This window comes from Eutrigla gurnardus, assembly GCF_963514095.1.
Source record: "Eutrigla gurnardus genome assembly, chromosome: 9".
Classification (NCBI taxonomy): domain Eukaryota; kingdom Metazoa; phylum Chordata; class Actinopteri; order Perciformes; family Triglidae; genus Eutrigla; species Eutrigla gurnardus.
The window spans coordinates 18,690,439-18,707,153 of record NC_139923.1 but is presented as its reverse complement, the minus strand read 5'-3'; the positions used below and the strand labels follow the sequence as shown (position 1 = coordinate 18,707,153).

Sequence of the window (16,715 nt, the reverse complement as noted above, 5' to 3'; positions counted from 1 at the left end):
GGTTGTTATTAATGGTAGTACTGAAAGGTGTACAGTATTTATGAAGATAGTACAACATCGAGTGAATAAAACCAGAGATCTCATCTTTCCAGTTGACTTTTATTTGGGAAAAAGGGATTTGTTAAAAAATAAAAGGCCCTGAAACATTTGTTAAGACTGTAACCAAACTGCAAAATCAAATATTTGTAAACTATTTCAACATCACAAGTCGGTGAAATATTTGATCAGTGCTCCAATAATTGAAGGCATTGAAACTGTATTGTAATATTGCTTACCCCGATACTTAATAAAACAATTTCAAAAATGTACTTTATCCTTTTCTTGTTTTTTTTAGAAACCAAGTTTGGTCTCAAAAGGAAGTGTATTCATTTAAAAATAATATAAGTTCTGCCTGACAAAACTATTATATTGTTTAACAATAATTATAGCATCAATGTTCCTTATTTATTTATTTACTTCATAACTTCATGACTTTACATCCAAATAAATACTAAATCTAAGAAAATTACATTTTGTGTATATATATATTTGTACATTTCATTTTGATCAAATTAACATTTATTAAAACCTTTTTAATAACATTTAAAACATTCGAGTAACATGTGTTTATCGCCAAATAGAAACCACTGGTGTCCATTGCTTTCTGGTGTCTACTGATATCATCTACAGTCCACAGCAGGCGTTCAGAGTCTTCTTTGGGTTGGATTGATTCAATCTGACCTGAGAATCTGACTGCCGCCTCAGTTTGACATTTTTCTTTACTTCTCTGTGGGAATGGAAAACAAGTCAAAGTGTTGCTGTGATTTGTGAGGGAAAAACTCCAACTCTCTCTCTCTCTGGCCTCCTACCTCGCGAGATGAAGCACAGTCTCCACAACGTTGGTTCCCTCCTTGGCACTCGTTTCGCAGAACAAGGCGCCGTATGCCTGCAAGCAAAGCATCGACATACCTGCCTGAAGTCAGTTTATTTAGACACCTGGGGGGCCGGGCGTCTGCATAAACACGTTTCTATGGGATGGAATGAAAAGTTACACACCTTGGCCAACTTCTCCCCGTGCGAAGTGCTCACACAGCTCCCCTCTGGAAGCTGCTCTCGGAGGTCCACCTTGTTTCCAATAACACACATGGGGATTTTGTCATCCGTTGAATCCTGAATGAAAACAAAGCATGCGGTGAAATATATTCTTGCTTTTTAGGCGGGTTGTTTTTTGTCATTTATTCAGCATTTCCAGCGTTACCTGAATCTGATCCACCCACGCTCTGACGTTAAGGAAGCTGCTTTCTGAAGTGACATCGTAAAGGAGCAGGACTCCGTGAGCTTTACGGAAGTAGGACCTGGCAATGCTACGAAACCTACAGCAAGGAAATGCCACATTCATTCAACATGTTGCCAGTTTTAATCAATATCACCATGTTGAGAAACACTGTGCGAGTGCAGTACCTCTCCTGCCCAGCTGTGTCCCATATCTGCAGGCTCGTCTTCTCTCCGTCCACCAGCATCCTCTTCATTTGGAAATCCACTCCTGAGAAACAAAAAAGCAGATTTAAACATTGGAATACAAGAATGTGTCATTGTTAGATGACATGCGATGCGTTTTCTGTGGCACTTACCCAGTGTTGTCTGAATGTCTCCCTTGAACTCGTTGAACGTCAGCCTCAGCAGAAAGCTGGACTTCCCAGCTCCTGCATCTCCGGCTAAAACCAGACGGTACATTGGAACGGGCTCCTCAGATTCTACTACGTCTGCTTCTAAAGGCTTCAGAAATGCAACAAGATTTTATGTGAGATATCTTTTACTTTGTGGAATTTATTTGAAAGTAAGGATTCATTTGGTTGACTTTCTATTTTTATTCTTGTACGTTTAGTCCAGGTTAACTGCGAGATGTGGTGGAAAGCTCCAGAAAAACCGGGTAAGTGGACCTTGAGTTAAGTCAATAGATGTCTAAACCAGGAAAAGTTGGTTGAAAATTGTATGTTTTTCAGATTTCAAAAGTTTGTTTCTATAACTTTTCAATAACCATATTTCAACACGAATGAAATATAGTCATTAAAAGGGCAGTTTAACCACCGCGTTTATGTAGCCTTGACATCTTCACGAGAGTGAGAGGCTTTAACGCTACGTAGACACAACAGTCGTTTGTGCTAAATGCTAACATTACCATGCTAACTGACAAGCCTAAACGTTTACCATGTGACCATCTTATTTTAGTATGGTAACATGTAATTAGCACTAAACACCATGTGGCTAAATGAGGTTCCACTGTACCTTCATGGAAAATGCAGACAAACGTCTTCGTAGGGATGATGCGATAGAGTTGGCCTTGCTGGGAGTCATCGACACTGCAGCTTCCGATTTCATTTCTGATATCTGTAACGGACAAAGTAAAGACCAATTTAAAGTTGCCACGGCTCAACAGCGTATTGACGTTGCCTGACCCACTATTTGAACCTGCTGTGGGTTTCTGACCTCCGCATCAGATGGAACGTAGGAGTAGCTGTGGTGCACAGTCTCCACCGAGGGTCTGCTGTCGTCGCTGTCGTAATCGCTGCCTGAGCTCTCGGTCGTGTCCATCGGCAGAGAGACTCCACTGTCCAGGTACTTATCGGCCCAGGTGGCCACATGAGAGAAGGTTGTTTTGCTGGGATCCTGCTCCGAGCTGCAAGCACCATCACACGCTTTCTTTAGCTGTGACAATTTAATCCACCGAGATCAATCCACAGATTCACAGAGGTGTGTGAAAACTTTATGTACCTGCTATGGTTGAGTGTGCTCTGTCGAAGGGGCTTCATCCTTCTGGCTGGGATTTCATTTTGGGGAGACAGCTGTTGGGCAGATTAGGAATGTGAGGGAGGAAACTTTTTATTTGTACCCTTGAACAAGTGAAAACAAATTACTGTACGTTTCTATTTGATGTAGAGCCAGTGGGTATGAGGAAACAAGGGACTCACCCTCCTTTTAGCTGCGACTGCTTCACTGGCCAAAGCAGTGCGCAGCCCGTCGTTACTGTCATACAGCTTTTTGTTTGTTTCCCTAATGATGGGTTCAAGGAAATACAAGGCAGAGTCACACATGTGCAAACGTTTACTGCCAAACTGTTGTTTGGAAAACAAAGTTGTCTTGACAGTGCACTATGTATGCGGTTTAACTTAATATGGATGGTATTATCATTGTAAAAAAAAAAAAAATGTTTACACAAAAGAGCCCACAAGTGTATTCACAAGCCAAATTAACAGCCCTTCATTTTAAACTATGTTCATCATAGAGTCAGCTTTGCCAAGTAACACACTGAACCCTGTTCACCCGGTAATCCAAGAATGTTAGTGGTGTCGGTCACACAAATTCCCAATGTAGTGTAGGGGCTATTTAGCTTTAATAAGCATATTATTTAAACATGACATAAATGGTTTATAACACACTATAATGTCGTGGTACAGAGATAAGGGCATTTCAAATGGGTATATGGGAAAAACCAAACCTTTAGAACAAAGTAATTATTAACTTTTCATGGCAACATGGAAACACTTGACACTTTAATCACCCACATTCTTGATTTGGACACCAACAAAAACAAAATCACTTACTAAATGTCCCCATTGGGCAGCTTTATCAAGTGAAAGACTTACTGGAGAATCTGAATCTGATTGGAATATGACTGGTATTCTATAACCATCCTCTTCAATTCATCTGTTTCTCTGTGGAAAAAGAGAAGAAGAAACATACAAGCCACATGCACTGGATCGTATTTTATGTCAATAGACATGAGCTGAGCCAAGCTTAAATACGCTGCCTCACCTTTCATGTTGAGCTCTCTGGTCTGCGTACATGTTCTTCAGCTTGTCCAGCTCCGAGTGCAGAATGGCGGTGTTTGTCTGGGCTTGCAGCAGAGAGGCTCGAAGTTCCTCATTTTCCTGTGAGGAGTTGGAAGTGAAGAACTGAAACAATTCTAAAGGAACACACGCGTGACTTGTTCGACTACAACAACATGACGTACCTGTGAGAGATCACCTATCTGTCTGTTCAGTTTGACCACCTCCTCCTTTGAATGGTGGAATTCAGAGTCTTCTTGGCTCTTGAGAACAGACATTTACACAAGCTTTTTGTTAAGACGCTTTACATAAGCAAATGAGTTTTAATTAAAAAACTGATTATATTACTGACTATATTATTGTGCTTACATTGTTTTATTTACTCTCTGATGTAGACACAATGGGAAGTTTTGCTTCATATCAGTAACGGATAGAAGTCTACTGCAATGCAATCATCCATAGCTTAAGTAATTGTGATATTAAGCATTATTTCTGTGAGCAGTTTTACTTTGCAAAGTGCTTTCCAAAATGTGTCTTAATGAAAAGGAGAAGTTTAATGAGCCTTTCTTTAACCTGCTTGAGGTTTCTCTTCACTATCGGCAACCGTGTGTGAGACAATGATGTCCCATTTTAACCAATATTATTTGAACACTTGGTGTTTAACAGAAAATCTGAAAGAGACGCACACAAAAATGTGAACGGTCACCTTAAAAAATATGAGAGTGTCTGTCGGTAGAGCAGAAATCAAGCCAGATCTGCTCATGCAGGTACCTTTTACGCCTTTTACATTTACTGAGAAAGAACAAAGTAGATGCATGTCGAGTCAAAAAGCTACCTTTAACAGTCTGTCCACAGTTGCATGCAGCTCTGTGACCTCGTTCTTGTGCTTCCTCTGCATGGTCGCTAATACTCCTTCCATTTTCTGATGCTCCTGCAAACATGAAACCAAAGTAGTTAGAGGTGCAGACTGGCTCAGGCATTGAAGAGGGCCTTTCATCTGCCTTAACAGAGGCTCTTTGTGAGGAGACATCTAACCTGCTGCTGTGTGCAGCAGCACCACAAATATGCAGGTACCTCACACGAACCAGTGAAGTGAAATTTCCACTTTGATAAAAAAAAAAGAAGTCAATTTCTCGGTGTACTGTTTATTGATGAAATGCTGTTTTTACGAGACCCATTCCATTTGGTTTGATATATTTCACTTTCTATAAATATTTGAGTAAATCACAGGAGCGTCCGTTATTAATACGGCAGGTATCACACTTACCTCGTCTTTCACCCTCTTCTCTGTTCTGGCAAGCTGTTGCTGTATATCATCCTCCAGTTCTGCCAGCTGACTGTTGTTCATCTCTTCAGCTCTACTTGAACGGAAACGTACATTCAAGATTGTGTTGGCAGCTCGAACAGTAGTTCAAGATATTAACACAGCAGGAATAATAATAATAAGAATCATTCACCTCCTATCCATTTGTCAATTCTGCCCGATTTGACTTAAGACGTGCTGCAGTTGTGACTTCTCTAGTCTCGTCAGACGACTACATATGAACCAACCAGAGTTGAGGGAGGGACAACCCTTGTGTACTCAACATTTTTTGTGTAAAATTTTTCAAAAAGACCTCACATATTATTTATTTTAGTTTGGTTTATGTCAAAATTTCAACGGCCTATTTATTTCACCATATTGGAAACATAGGTACGGTCGATGGATACACATATGTTTTTTAAAAGGACTAAAAGATGAAGGCAGGAGTGCACATTTAAGTCTTCCTACTTCCTTGTATAAGGAATGTCACCCTTCGCATGCCATGTAGTTACTGAGCCACAGACGGCTTCAACAAAAACAGCTTAGACACATAGTTTATTTCCATGAGTAGGAGTGCAATTCAATAGTCGATGAAAGGTACTATCTGAGGAGTTGCTTCACAGATTTACTGTAAGGGAAATTATAAAAAGACTAAACACCTTCCTTTAAAATACAACCTATGGTATTTACAATCATTGTTCGGCTTTAATGTCACCACTGTGAAAAAAATGTAATCTTATCAACCTCCATATTCAACTGTTTAACAAACTGGATGCCACCTGTCCAGCACCAAATGACAGACGGACAAAGTCAGCAATTGGCTGCTAAAAATAGCTGAACTGAGTGTTCTCAAGATTTGGTGGAGAAGAAAATAGAGATAAAAGACGAGTGAACAGATGGTAATGGCCTGAAACACGCCTCCAACTCAATGCTACTGTTGCTCTGTGCTCTGCTAACATCAGTTGTCTGCTTGTTGTGATGTATTTCTGTCCTTTGGTCTAGTTGGGTAAAAACAATGAATGCAGCGTTTAGTCAAACAGATAATCCCAGTTGATGCAGTGGACTCTGGGGAATCAAGGTCAGGGTTCATCCACAGTCTCTGTGGTTTACAGCCACAAGAGGACAGCAGTTCACCACTACTCTGTAGTAAACAATTATTATTATGATTATTTAATCAAATTTGTCCAAAAAGTTTAATTCTAAACATTCACTTTCACATGATAATCCTGAATGTCACTGCTCATACATTATAGCCACATTAGCTGAATGATCATCATCCTCATCAACTCTGTGATGTGTCTTATTATTTAAATACTGGCCCATTATTTCATTATCTCTCACTTTGTCTATTTCATAAGTCTGAAGCTCTGAACTGTTCTGCGTCCACATAGTTAAGTCCCTGAAATGCGTCCTCACCGCTTCATACTGGTCTCCATTTGTTCACACTCAAGTCTGTTTTCCAGGCTTTGACTGATCAGAGAGTGGATGATTTCCTCATACTGTTGCAGCACAGTCGTGTTTGACGATGAGTGAATGGCCTGGTAAAGATCAGCCAGCTGCTCCCGGAGACTGTGGGAGGAGAACAAATAATTACTGTATGCACTCCACCCAAATTCTATCTTTCTATCACCACACACTCATCACCTGTGGGCCTAGGTGCTAGTTTCATAGTGGGTAAAAAAATCAACATCAATTATAAACTTATCAAACCAATCATGCAATATGATCGACAGTCAACCTCCATATCTGGTGTGTCAAACACTCAACAGATATAAATACATCGCTATTACTATATTCAACATGCTATGACTTTTTGACTTGCAATACCATGACGTTATGAGTTTTTTCTACATACTATACCATGCCTTTTTTCGACCTGGTATACAACTTAAAAAAAACTAAAAAATTACATACTATACTATGACTTTTTAAACCAATTTTTACAACATTATTTGAATTTTGTGAAGTTACTTGTTTTGTAAAAAAAAAAAGGTACATACCCAGGTATTACGTTTTTGTTTTGTTTTGTTTTTTCTTTCTTAACATTTGACTTTGGCTTTTTTTGATTTACTATACCCAGTTTGGGCTGGGCATACGATACAATCGGTATTTATGACTTTTTAAACCAATTTTTACAACATTCTATGAATTTTGTCAACTGACTTTTTTGTAAAAATTCGACATACCCGGTATGACATTGTACCGTATGCCCAGCACAATCTGAGTATAGTAAGTCCAAAACAGTGATAAAAAGCCAAAGTCAAATTTTTCGCAAAAACAGCATATACTTTTTTTACATGCTATATTATGACTTTTTACTTTTTTCAACATGCTATACTATGACTTTATAATAACTTTTTCCGACATACAAAAGTATTACTTTTTACTTTTATAATTGACATGCTATATTATGACTTAAAAAAAACTACACACTATACTATGACTTTCATATGACTTTTTTGACATGCTATATTATATTTTTTTTCAACATACTATAATATTAATTATTCCCCTTTTTTCGACATGCTATACTATGACCTTTTTATTACTTTTTCCACACACTATACTATGACTTTTTATGTCTTTTTAAACATGCTATACTATGAGTTTTTAATGACTTAATTCAACATGACATACTATGACTTTTTGACATGCTATACTTTGACTTTTTTCTTCCTTTTGTGACATCCTTTTTTAAAAAACAAACTTACACATACTCTTTTACACTGTTTAGGACATACTATGCTATCACCTTTTAAAAACATTTTAAACATGGCCACTTCACATCATAGCCACTTTTTTTATTATTTTAAACAACTTTCAAAGTCAAATTAACACAGATGAAACTAGTAGCCAGTTATTAGAGAAACCTTGCTAAAACTAATATGACAAGTCCTCCTTTCAATGAGGCACTAACAAGACCTCCATGTATCTAAATACAGCTAGATTCATCTCGAAAACAGTATCAACACCAACGTAAGTATGACAAAAGCAAAGCAAAAAATCAGTGAAAGTCAATGTGAATTTACAAGCCTGTCCCTGGCTTTCAGTTGCATCTCATGATTTCCCCAAAAGCAAGGTGAGTTGCTATGTTTTCACGAGGATGACGTCACCACACCACCTGTTAAATGGTGCGCGTGAAGGCAATAGAAGCCTAGAAAAAAGGCTACCAAGTTAGAGTTTGAGTCAAGATTTGGGGCCGTTAAAACAGTATTAAATATGGATCACTATTATTAGTATTAAATATGGACCACTAGTCATGACTATCCAACTTAAAAAATAATGCGACAAATCCACGTTTTAGCTGTATTAATTAAATTAAGAACAACGACCAGAAGTAGCTGTTAAAATTAGCTAATGTTTAACAGACGACGGTTAATGTTCCAGAAGTTAGTTAGCTATCCGGATCAAAACACTCCAGCCGGATGTGAGTTTACCTTTCAGAGAGGAGAGACTCCGCATCTACCCTGGCCACAAACCCTTCCCACGGGCAGCCCTGGTTTGGGGACGAGCCGGCAGCGCCAAAGGACGCAAAGTCGAGAGTCTCCGAAACCTCCTGAAACCTGGACGAAAAGGTGCTGTAGTCGATGTATCCGTCCTCGTCTGCGTCGAACTTGTCAAACAGAGCCCTGGTCTCGGTTTCGGAGACGTTGAGCTCCCGACAGACCACGGTGAAGTCCTCGTACTCTATTTTACCGGACTTGTTCACGTCGCAAGCAGAAAACAATCTCCGCAGCCTGGGTCCCTCCATGTTGAAATGAGTAAACACAGAGCAAATAAAATGTCAAGTTAAAACTAAATTTCGGCTTCTCTCGCGAACTAACTTCGGGTGCGTGTCACCCAAAAGTCCATTAAAAGTCTCTCTCATTGGTCCAGATCTCAATATAGGCGGGTCCTAATCCGAACCAATGGACCCAATGTGCCGCTTCCTACCTGGACGCTATTACGTCTGGTGTGTAGGGTTATTTGGCTTCATCCTGAACTAGATGTCATCCCTGTGTGAGTGGAACTGTAATGCAATGTAAACACAACATATACGCAAGTGCTCGCCTCTGTTTGCCTTTGAGGTGTGTGGTGCATGAGTTTTATCAGACACTCCTCTTTGTTCCCAGGCATTTACAGTTTGTTTCTGACTCCACCCTGAGACACTGAATCAGCTAGAAACTATTATTACCATTACATAAAAATCCTAACATTGTGATTTTATGTAACTGATCCATCCGCATAAATAACGAGGAAATGTTTTTGCTTCATACAATAATGAGCCATTCAAATAAAAAAAAGTTATCCATTTGATGTTTATTTGAAAAATTAAAATAAAGTGCTTTTTATATACAATACAAAAAAGAAAAAAAAAAAAACAGTAGTGATGAATGATACAAAAAAAACAATTCACAATATTTTTTGTTCATATTGGCAGCTGAATTTACAAAACAAATTTACATTAAAAAAAAAACTTTACTTACACGTCAACAACAATCTGATCAACTTGTCACAAATAGAAGGCCAGAATATAGTGGTTCATTAAGAGAGAGCAGACGAAAATACGTTCACTGTGGCATTAACAGTTTTGTCTTGTGATAAAATAAAAGCGTGTTCAGTCCCTGCATGTACAGTATTTCACTAAATCAACGCCGCTTTGTGTTTTTTTCTGCAATTATGCTTTAATATTGTTCCGATGACAGCCACTTCACCAAAAGCTGCCATTTTTGTTTTGTTTTTAATAACAGTCAAGGCATTAATCTTTCATACTGTATGATTTGATTACAGCCGACCAGTCGTTGAAATTCACACATTTTAAGAAATCGAACATAATACTTATCAACAACCCAGTATTTTAAAATCAGCCAGTGGTTATTCATGTGCTAGAGTTTTAGAATAAATTTTAGTCCCTGACTAAGGTTGAAGCCACCGTGACAAAACCTGAAATAAAAAAAACAAAAAAAAAAACACCTCATGAGCACATACTGTACAACGTTGACAGTATTAAATCACGCGTATTCAATGTTTTCACTCGTTTCTGAGCATGGCCAGTCCCGTCACATCTACAGTGTAGCACTCGACCCTACAGCACTACTACCTGGTTATTTCATCATCTCAAGAGGCACATCTCTTGATTATTGTTCAAAAGGCAATATCTGTTTCAGATTTGTAATCAAATCCATCACCTGCATTATACTAAGGCTTTTCAATATCATGTGCAAATCCTATGCATTCTCTGCCTCCCTGCATCTTTGTGAAATTTTACTTTTAACTGGTCGCATTATAATACTAGAGCCTAACTCAAATACGACTTAAATAATATTGTATAAAAATGCTTTCAAGTTACTCCAACATCTGACTCACAAATTTGGTGGATCATATGGTTTGTAATTCCTTCTTTCTGAAGAAGGTCAATGACTAATCAAGGTCATTAAAATGCACAATGACAATGTTTTTATTACTAGATGAAAATTATTGCTTTTATGGTCGCCTTTAAAACCACTTAAGCAAGCAGAGGGCATTTTCTTCCGTTCATTAACTCATCAATTAACATGTGTATCAAAGTTGAGGCTATACAAATGTGTGTTACTTAAATCAGTTTATTAATAGGTGTAGTATTTAAATATGGATTATTTCCCTTTGCGAATAGTGATAGATATTTGTAAAATTAAAGACTATGAAAAATGCCTCCGTAAAATCTTTTGCAAACGTACAGTTTGTGTAATGAGTGTGCGTTTGTGTGCGTGGATGTGTGTTTGCAGTGCCACTGATCCTAAAGTAATTAACAGCGCCAACACCTTTGTGCTTACTCAGTCTCGAGGTGAGGTTTTCTTGGCGTTTACCCCACTTCACATTATTTACTTTGCATAGACTGCCTAGCTCATGAAGGACAGCATCATAATACCTGGAATGAGATTTGTTTTTTTGTTTTTTTTTCCCTTTATCACATTTGGTGAAAGAAAACCCGGTAGAAAGTCAGGCTTCCAAAGAGGAATATTTGTATCCACTAATAATAACAATACTTAAAACGCATAATGTGTCTTTATTTATCACTATATTATAATATTCATGTTTTTGGTGTGTCGTGATTGATGTGAGTTTTTATAATATCTCCACTGTGGTGAATCCTTGTTTGTGTTTTCTTTATAAATAATGGTCTCTTTTGTTTGATCAACTTTTTCCAGTCTCTTTGAACGACTCCTCTTAATTCTTTCTCTGTTGCTATTTTATATTCAAGCCTAAACAATGATTATACTTCTGTGAATGCACACTGGCTATCAAAAAAAAAAAAATGTCTGACAGGACTTTGTTCCTTTCTTGCATTCCACTAGATGGTTAGTACATATTCTGGTGTGAGTGTTGAACTTGCTACAGTACGTTATATAGTGCATAGCCTCGGCGAAGGGTGGGCTCTTACCACGTGACAGAATGAAAACAAAACAGCAAACACCGTAAGCCGTGAGTGGGAACATGTTTGAATATCACTCTGCCTGTCAAAGCGTTGCCAGTAGATTATAAGGACGGACTGAGTGGCGTTGCTATGAAATTCAATCACTGGATCGTAGTCGTGACACCACCTCTACGCTCGTTACATTCCTGTGAGTCACACGTGAAAGCATCGAAAGTCTGAAGGCAAACTGGAACTTCTTCAGCGTGCTTCAAATGCACTTGAATAAAGGGGATGAGAGGAAAACAAAATGAAATGAACATGGACCACAGAGACAGAACATAAAAAAGACAAAGTGCAAAATCTGTGTAATGAAATGTATCTCCATAAAGAGTCCGAAGATCCTCAGTTTTCCCTCTTATAGGGTTTTTGTGTGTCTGTGTGTCTCTCTCTCTCTCTCTTTTTCTCTCAGCAAGTGCACTATTTCTTTTCAGTTTAAAATGAGTCACTCCACACAACATGAAGCCGGCCTCACACTATAGAGTCTTTAATCTCCGAGCCCAGCCTAACTCGTGGCCGTGGGCATGTGTGAGAAATCTCTACGTGGCTCTCCCTCAAGTTCAGAGGCCTCTTCTCCGATTCAGAGAAGCTTTTGCTGTTGTCAGGCGACGAGCACTCGTGTGGTGGAGTGCTGCAGATGTAGTTGTCGTTAAGGGTCTGGTAGCCCTTGTGATCCGACGCCGACGCCGGGACTGCGTTGCCGTTGAGCGGCAAGTTCTCCGCCGGTTTCCCCACTATTATTCTGGGCTTCTTCTGCTGCATGTTGGGGCACTCCCCCTCCTTGAGCATGGATTTCATGTGGTCGCGGTTCCTGTACACCACAAATAGAGAGAAGACCACCAGGGAGAATGCCAGAAGGGAACACACTACTATCAGCTCGTTCCAGTAGGTCTTAGTGTTGATCTGCGGTGAGCGGGCCTCTCCCGGCAGGATGATGAACTCCTCCTGGGAGACCTCTGGCGCACGCGAGTGGCCTGTCAGCGTGGTGCTCTCGCGCTTGGCCTCGCCCTTCACACAGTAGTTTGCCAGCAGCTGCCTGAAGCCTTCCTCCACTGACCAGCACTCGTAGGTTTCCTGCCTGTCAGCTTGAGCTACAACCACCAGTCCCCCCTCTGGGCTGGGGTAATGGAAGTGACCTGCGCTCTCACTGAACTCCCAACTCCTTTCAGCCAAATTTGAGCGCAGCTTGCAAGGGAGTACTTTGAACGTGTTTGCTGGGATGATGATCACCTGGCATGAAGACATTCCTGGGGGGAAAAAAGCAAAGCGGAGATATAGATCCTCATATATGGCATGAAATAAGCAGCATTGGCCTATCTAGTGTATCATTTAGAATAATAATGGGTTGACACAGTGAATACATTTGTAATCAAAAAGTGCTGCTCTGTAAATCTTTGACAAAGAGGAGTTCACTTACGTGTAGGTGGAGGTTTAGCAAACCGTGGGCTTGGCACGGTCTTATTGCAAATAGCTGATGTGTCTGCCTCATCCACATCCTGCTGCAAGGCACTGCGACACACATATATTCAAATCATATTATAGAAATGTCTTAAAAGCTGTGGCTGTAAAAGTGTTTGTAGATTACTGTGCGGAGGGATGCCTACTTGTTTGGTGAAGCCTGTCTGACATCCACACACTGCCTCCCGTTCCAGGCGCAGTAAGGATCCCTGGAGAGGATGCACTCCCCGCAACTCTGATAATTAGTGCAGTTAGCTACTGGGACCTCCACCAGTTCAGAGAAAGAGGAAACGTAAAGCTGACCCTGTGGAGGAGAGATGACAGAGCAGGGGACAGGAAGTTTTATCCAGACGCTTCCTTGTCTAACCCTGATCTAAATACAGCACATTTAGCGTTTCTTAATACAAGCTTAACAGCAATTTCATTGCCAGAATGTACAAATCCAAGCAGAGTATCAAAGACGAGGCAGGATTCAATAAGTGTCACAATTGCAGCTGTTAAAGCCCCAGCTGTTTACAGATCCCCTGAGAGCAAGTTGCCTGTATTTAGCTCATTGAACATGAGGTCTGCTTTAGGCTGTCATTCTTCATGGCTCATGGAATCTCTGAACTGCCAATAAATGCATTTACTGAGCTTGTTATTAGCTCACACCACGTGAAAGCTCTGCTTGTTTTCTCTCTCAGCACCCCACGATACCTTTTCAGTGTCCAGCTCAATGTGTTGCACTGGTTGGGAATCAGCGAAGACAGCCATCTCCTCAATGATATGCATCTTGTTGTTGACATTAATGGCTTTATGAAGTCTCCCATCATCTGGAAGACACAGCATAACTTGAGTTTAGATTCAGATTAGATTTAGGTTGGTGAGATTATTTGTGTGCGATTTGGGGTAAGGAGTCCTTTACCTGTTCCAATGAAGATCACATTGTACGCCTTTTTTGCTGCCTGGACTCGATGGACGGTGATCTGTGTGTAGCGGACATTACGTTTTAGCAGAAGGGGCTGGCTGCGAATCACGCTGTCCATCAGGAAGTGGTCTTTGACGAAATTCAGCACCTTGTCCGGCATGTGCAGTGAGGAGGAGATGCCCTGTTCCCTGGCAGCGTTCGTGATACACTGTGGAGGCAAAACATGAAACCATTTACAAACACGCTGCCGAGTGCCGACATGTATTAGTCTACAGGTTCACCAGCAGAGGGCAGCAGGCATTTACTCACCACACCAGGCCGAGGCTCTGGGACCGGATGATTGTACGTGTACCACTGTTGAGTCTCTCGGTTGACCTCGCGGTATCGCCCATTGAACGCTTTTTCCACTTGGTCCATAGTGAAGGAACACACTGCAGAGCTTCCTGAAGCACCTTTATACCTAAAGACAGCAACAAGCAACACAATGCTGGTTCCTTTTCACCTTCAAGAAAGCCGTCGGTGACATTAAAGGGGAAGTTTAACACGGACATCCTAAACAACACTGAAAGGAGACCAACTGATTATTGAAATACTGTCATGATTTACTGTGAGGGGATGCAGATGGAAAGTAACAGCTGGTTCTCATTTAGGTTTGATCAGAATATTTTGATAGCATGATCTGCACAACATATCTGAAGGTTAGTTAAGTTTGGTGATGTATTCATCAAAGCAGTGAACGTGGGTCCTCACCACTGAGACGTGAAGACTCCATAAAACACAGTGTCCTTCCAGTCCTTGGGGCTGGGAGTCAGCACAAACATGTCTTGGATTATGTTGAAGGGGAAGCCATCGTCAGGCAGAGAGCACAAGAGCTGAGCCTTCAGGAAGGACGTCCATTTCTTCTGCAGAACCCTCTCACCTCCCATGTCGCCCTGCAACACAAATATTGTAGGTTTGGAGCTGTTTTAACATATGACCAGTAGAGGGGGCCAGAGTGCAAGATTGACACCTGTCTAAGGCACTTGACAATGTCTCGGTTTGATACACAAGTGGGATGGGATGGGATGTGACAGGCGTGAAATAATAATGTGCACCATATGGTATGTGGTATACCTCACATACCATAACGTACAGCACATATTATATGTCATATTAGAAAAATAATTCTGCCAGCTGCTCAGTTCGAATAGAGGTAATTGAAATAAATTAACCCCATATAGTAAAACCATAATAAGCTGAATCAATTGTGCCCATAATTAACATAAACCCAGAGAGAGCAGACTTCTAGGTCATAAAAATAACATACATCATCACAACTGGTTTAGAACACTTGGGGCTTTGAGGAGGGCTTTTAAATGAAAAAGAAAGAGAGGCTTTGCTCCCCGACAATCCTTCTTCACTGACACTACCGCTGTGATCCACTAGCCATCAAAGTGATGTGTGGCACGGGACCTCTTTGATATGCTAAGTGATTTGGCTACACAGACTTTACAGGATATCGGTGCAAATTGGAGAGTAACTACATATTTATATAATATATAATAACTTTTAGTAAGTGATGTATGACTGTTAACCAGACTATAATCCACAGGGGGATTACTTTACTGAAACAAACCAAGAGCCTGTTTTTTGTTGTTGTTGTTGTTGCTAAAAGACCTTTAAGGGAGCTTGCTCTCCTGCACCAACCATACTGTCAGTTTACATTCAGTTCATGGCAACTATTGTTCCGGGGTTTTTTTCTCCACAGTCTTAAAAGATGAAAACTGGCTGCTGGAAGAAATAAGTAGTTTTCAAAATGTGCAAGACCAAAAAGAAATACTACATGATCTAAACTACTTAAAAGCCTTTAAACATGAAGCTTCCATCGAATCCACTTCAGTATTACGTTAATCAGAAGGAATGGCATCGCTGGATGGGAGAGGAAATGACACATGACCAATACTGAGCTTCTGAAGCAATTACATATTGCAGTAACCCAGGCGGATAATGAGCAACATACAGTATATATTCTCTTGTCCTCCTGGCTGAACCTGGCTTCATAATTTAATGCCACTCTGTGCTTAAACTGACTTCTGCATAATTGAAGCAAATGCATCCCCTTCATTAATCCCTTGTGAAAGCATCCCTTGTTCAAAAAGCATGAACATGGCAGAGAGTAATGGCTTCTATCTCGGAAACTGAACAATCCAGCAAATGAGAACATGCTTTGCTCTGTTTCTTTCAAGCATTTTTTTATTTATTGTTTTTATAATTCCACAGTTAGCCTCTGCAAACTATGTACTAAACACCTGATTAAACAACAAAGGGGGGGAGCACTTCCTCGGATTTAAAGTTTTTTTTTTTTTTTTTTTAACAGGAATCACTATACGGTATTATTTACAGGGGCTGACACCATCTATCCCCATTTTAAAGCTGTTATCTTTTACATTTGTTTGTGAAGCACACTCCCAAAAATGGCACAGTATTAATAATCTTCACGGGGTAATGTGAGAAAACTTATCAGCAACATGATATTCTGTCAATATTTATATAACTCTGTTAACTTTTTTTTTATTATTATGTATGGCAAAACTGAGTGGATAATTGCATTAAGATGGAGAAAATATAACCCGATAAGCAGAGTTTGATTGAAACAGGCCTGTGATACACAGCTGGGCTTTCTATAACAATAAAATGATCCTCGCTCTGCATGTAGATTCCTAAAAAGGTGTGAATAATGAAAAATGCATACAAGAATAAATAATAAGAAACATTTGTTAGGATGGTTTACTCAGGACAAGATTGAAAAACGTGAAAAATGTCCTTAAACTC

General features: G+C 39.9%; 2 protein-coding genes across 3 annotated transcripts in view; both read right to left on the bottom strand.

The window, feature by feature from the left end:
- Positions 1-80: 80 nt before the first annotated feature.
- On the bottom strand, positions 81-8,875 carry rasef2 (RAS and EF-hand domain containing 2). Its single transcript, XM_084017422.1, has 17 exons — positions 8,547-8,875; positions 6,526-6,678; positions 5,074-5,164; positions 4,642-4,737; positions 3,992-4,069; positions 3,793-3,908; positions 3,624-3,692; positions 2,949-3,030; positions 2,752-2,822; positions 2,467-2,656; positions 2,266-2,367; positions 1,611-1,755; positions 1,441-1,522; positions 1,238-1,352; positions 1,036-1,149; positions 849-925; positions 81-766 (listed from the first exon to the last, which is right to left on the bottom strand). Exons 1-17 carry the CDS (start codon positions 8,858-8,860, stop codon positions 664-666), a joined length of 1,998 nt encoding a protein of 665 aa, XP_083873548.1. The 5' UTR covers positions 8,861-8,875; the 3' UTR covers positions 81-663.
- A 519-nt stretch (positions 8,876-9,394) lies between these two features.
- Positions 9,395-16,715, bottom strand: part of sema4ba (sema domain, immunoglobulin domain (Ig), transmembrane domain (TM) and short cytoplasmic domain, (semaphorin) 4Ba) — a 44,788-nt gene continuing 37,467 nt past the window's right edge. For both annotated transcript variants that reach the window (XM_084017421.1, XM_084017420.1), the window contains exons 9-15: positions 14,655-14,836; positions 14,214-14,364; positions 13,902-14,112; positions 13,694-13,809; positions 13,144-13,301; positions 12,957-13,048; positions 9,395-12,786 (exon numbers count right to left, since the gene is read on the bottom strand). In XM_084017421.1, the coding sequence (XP_083873547.1) occupies positions 12,011-12,786; positions 12,957-13,048; positions 13,144-13,301; positions 13,694-13,809; positions 13,902-14,112; positions 14,214-14,364; positions 14,655-14,836 (1,686 nt within the window). In that variant the 3' untranslated portion in view covers positions 9,395-12,010. The remainder of the gene's footprint in view (positions 12,787-12,956; positions 13,049-13,143; positions 13,302-13,693; positions 13,810-13,901; positions 14,113-14,213; positions 14,365-14,654; positions 14,837-16,715) is intronic.

What these genes read in the sequence shown, in the direction of transcription:
- rasef2 (XM_084017422.1), bottom strand. Translation starts at nt 8,860, where the DNA reads ATGGAGGGACCCAGGCTGCGGAGATTGTTTTCTGCTTGCGACGTGAAC. An exon ending in AATCAGATTCAGATTCTCCA is followed by an intron (nt 3,031 to 3,623) that starts GTAAGTCTTTCA and finishes ACCCATCATTAG; the next exon opens with GGAAACAAACAAAAAGCTGT. An exon ending in ACTGTGCTTCATCTCGCGAG is followed by an intron (nt 767 to 848) that starts GTAGGAGGCCAG and finishes CCATTCCCACAG; the next exon opens with AGAAGTAAAGAAAAATGTCA.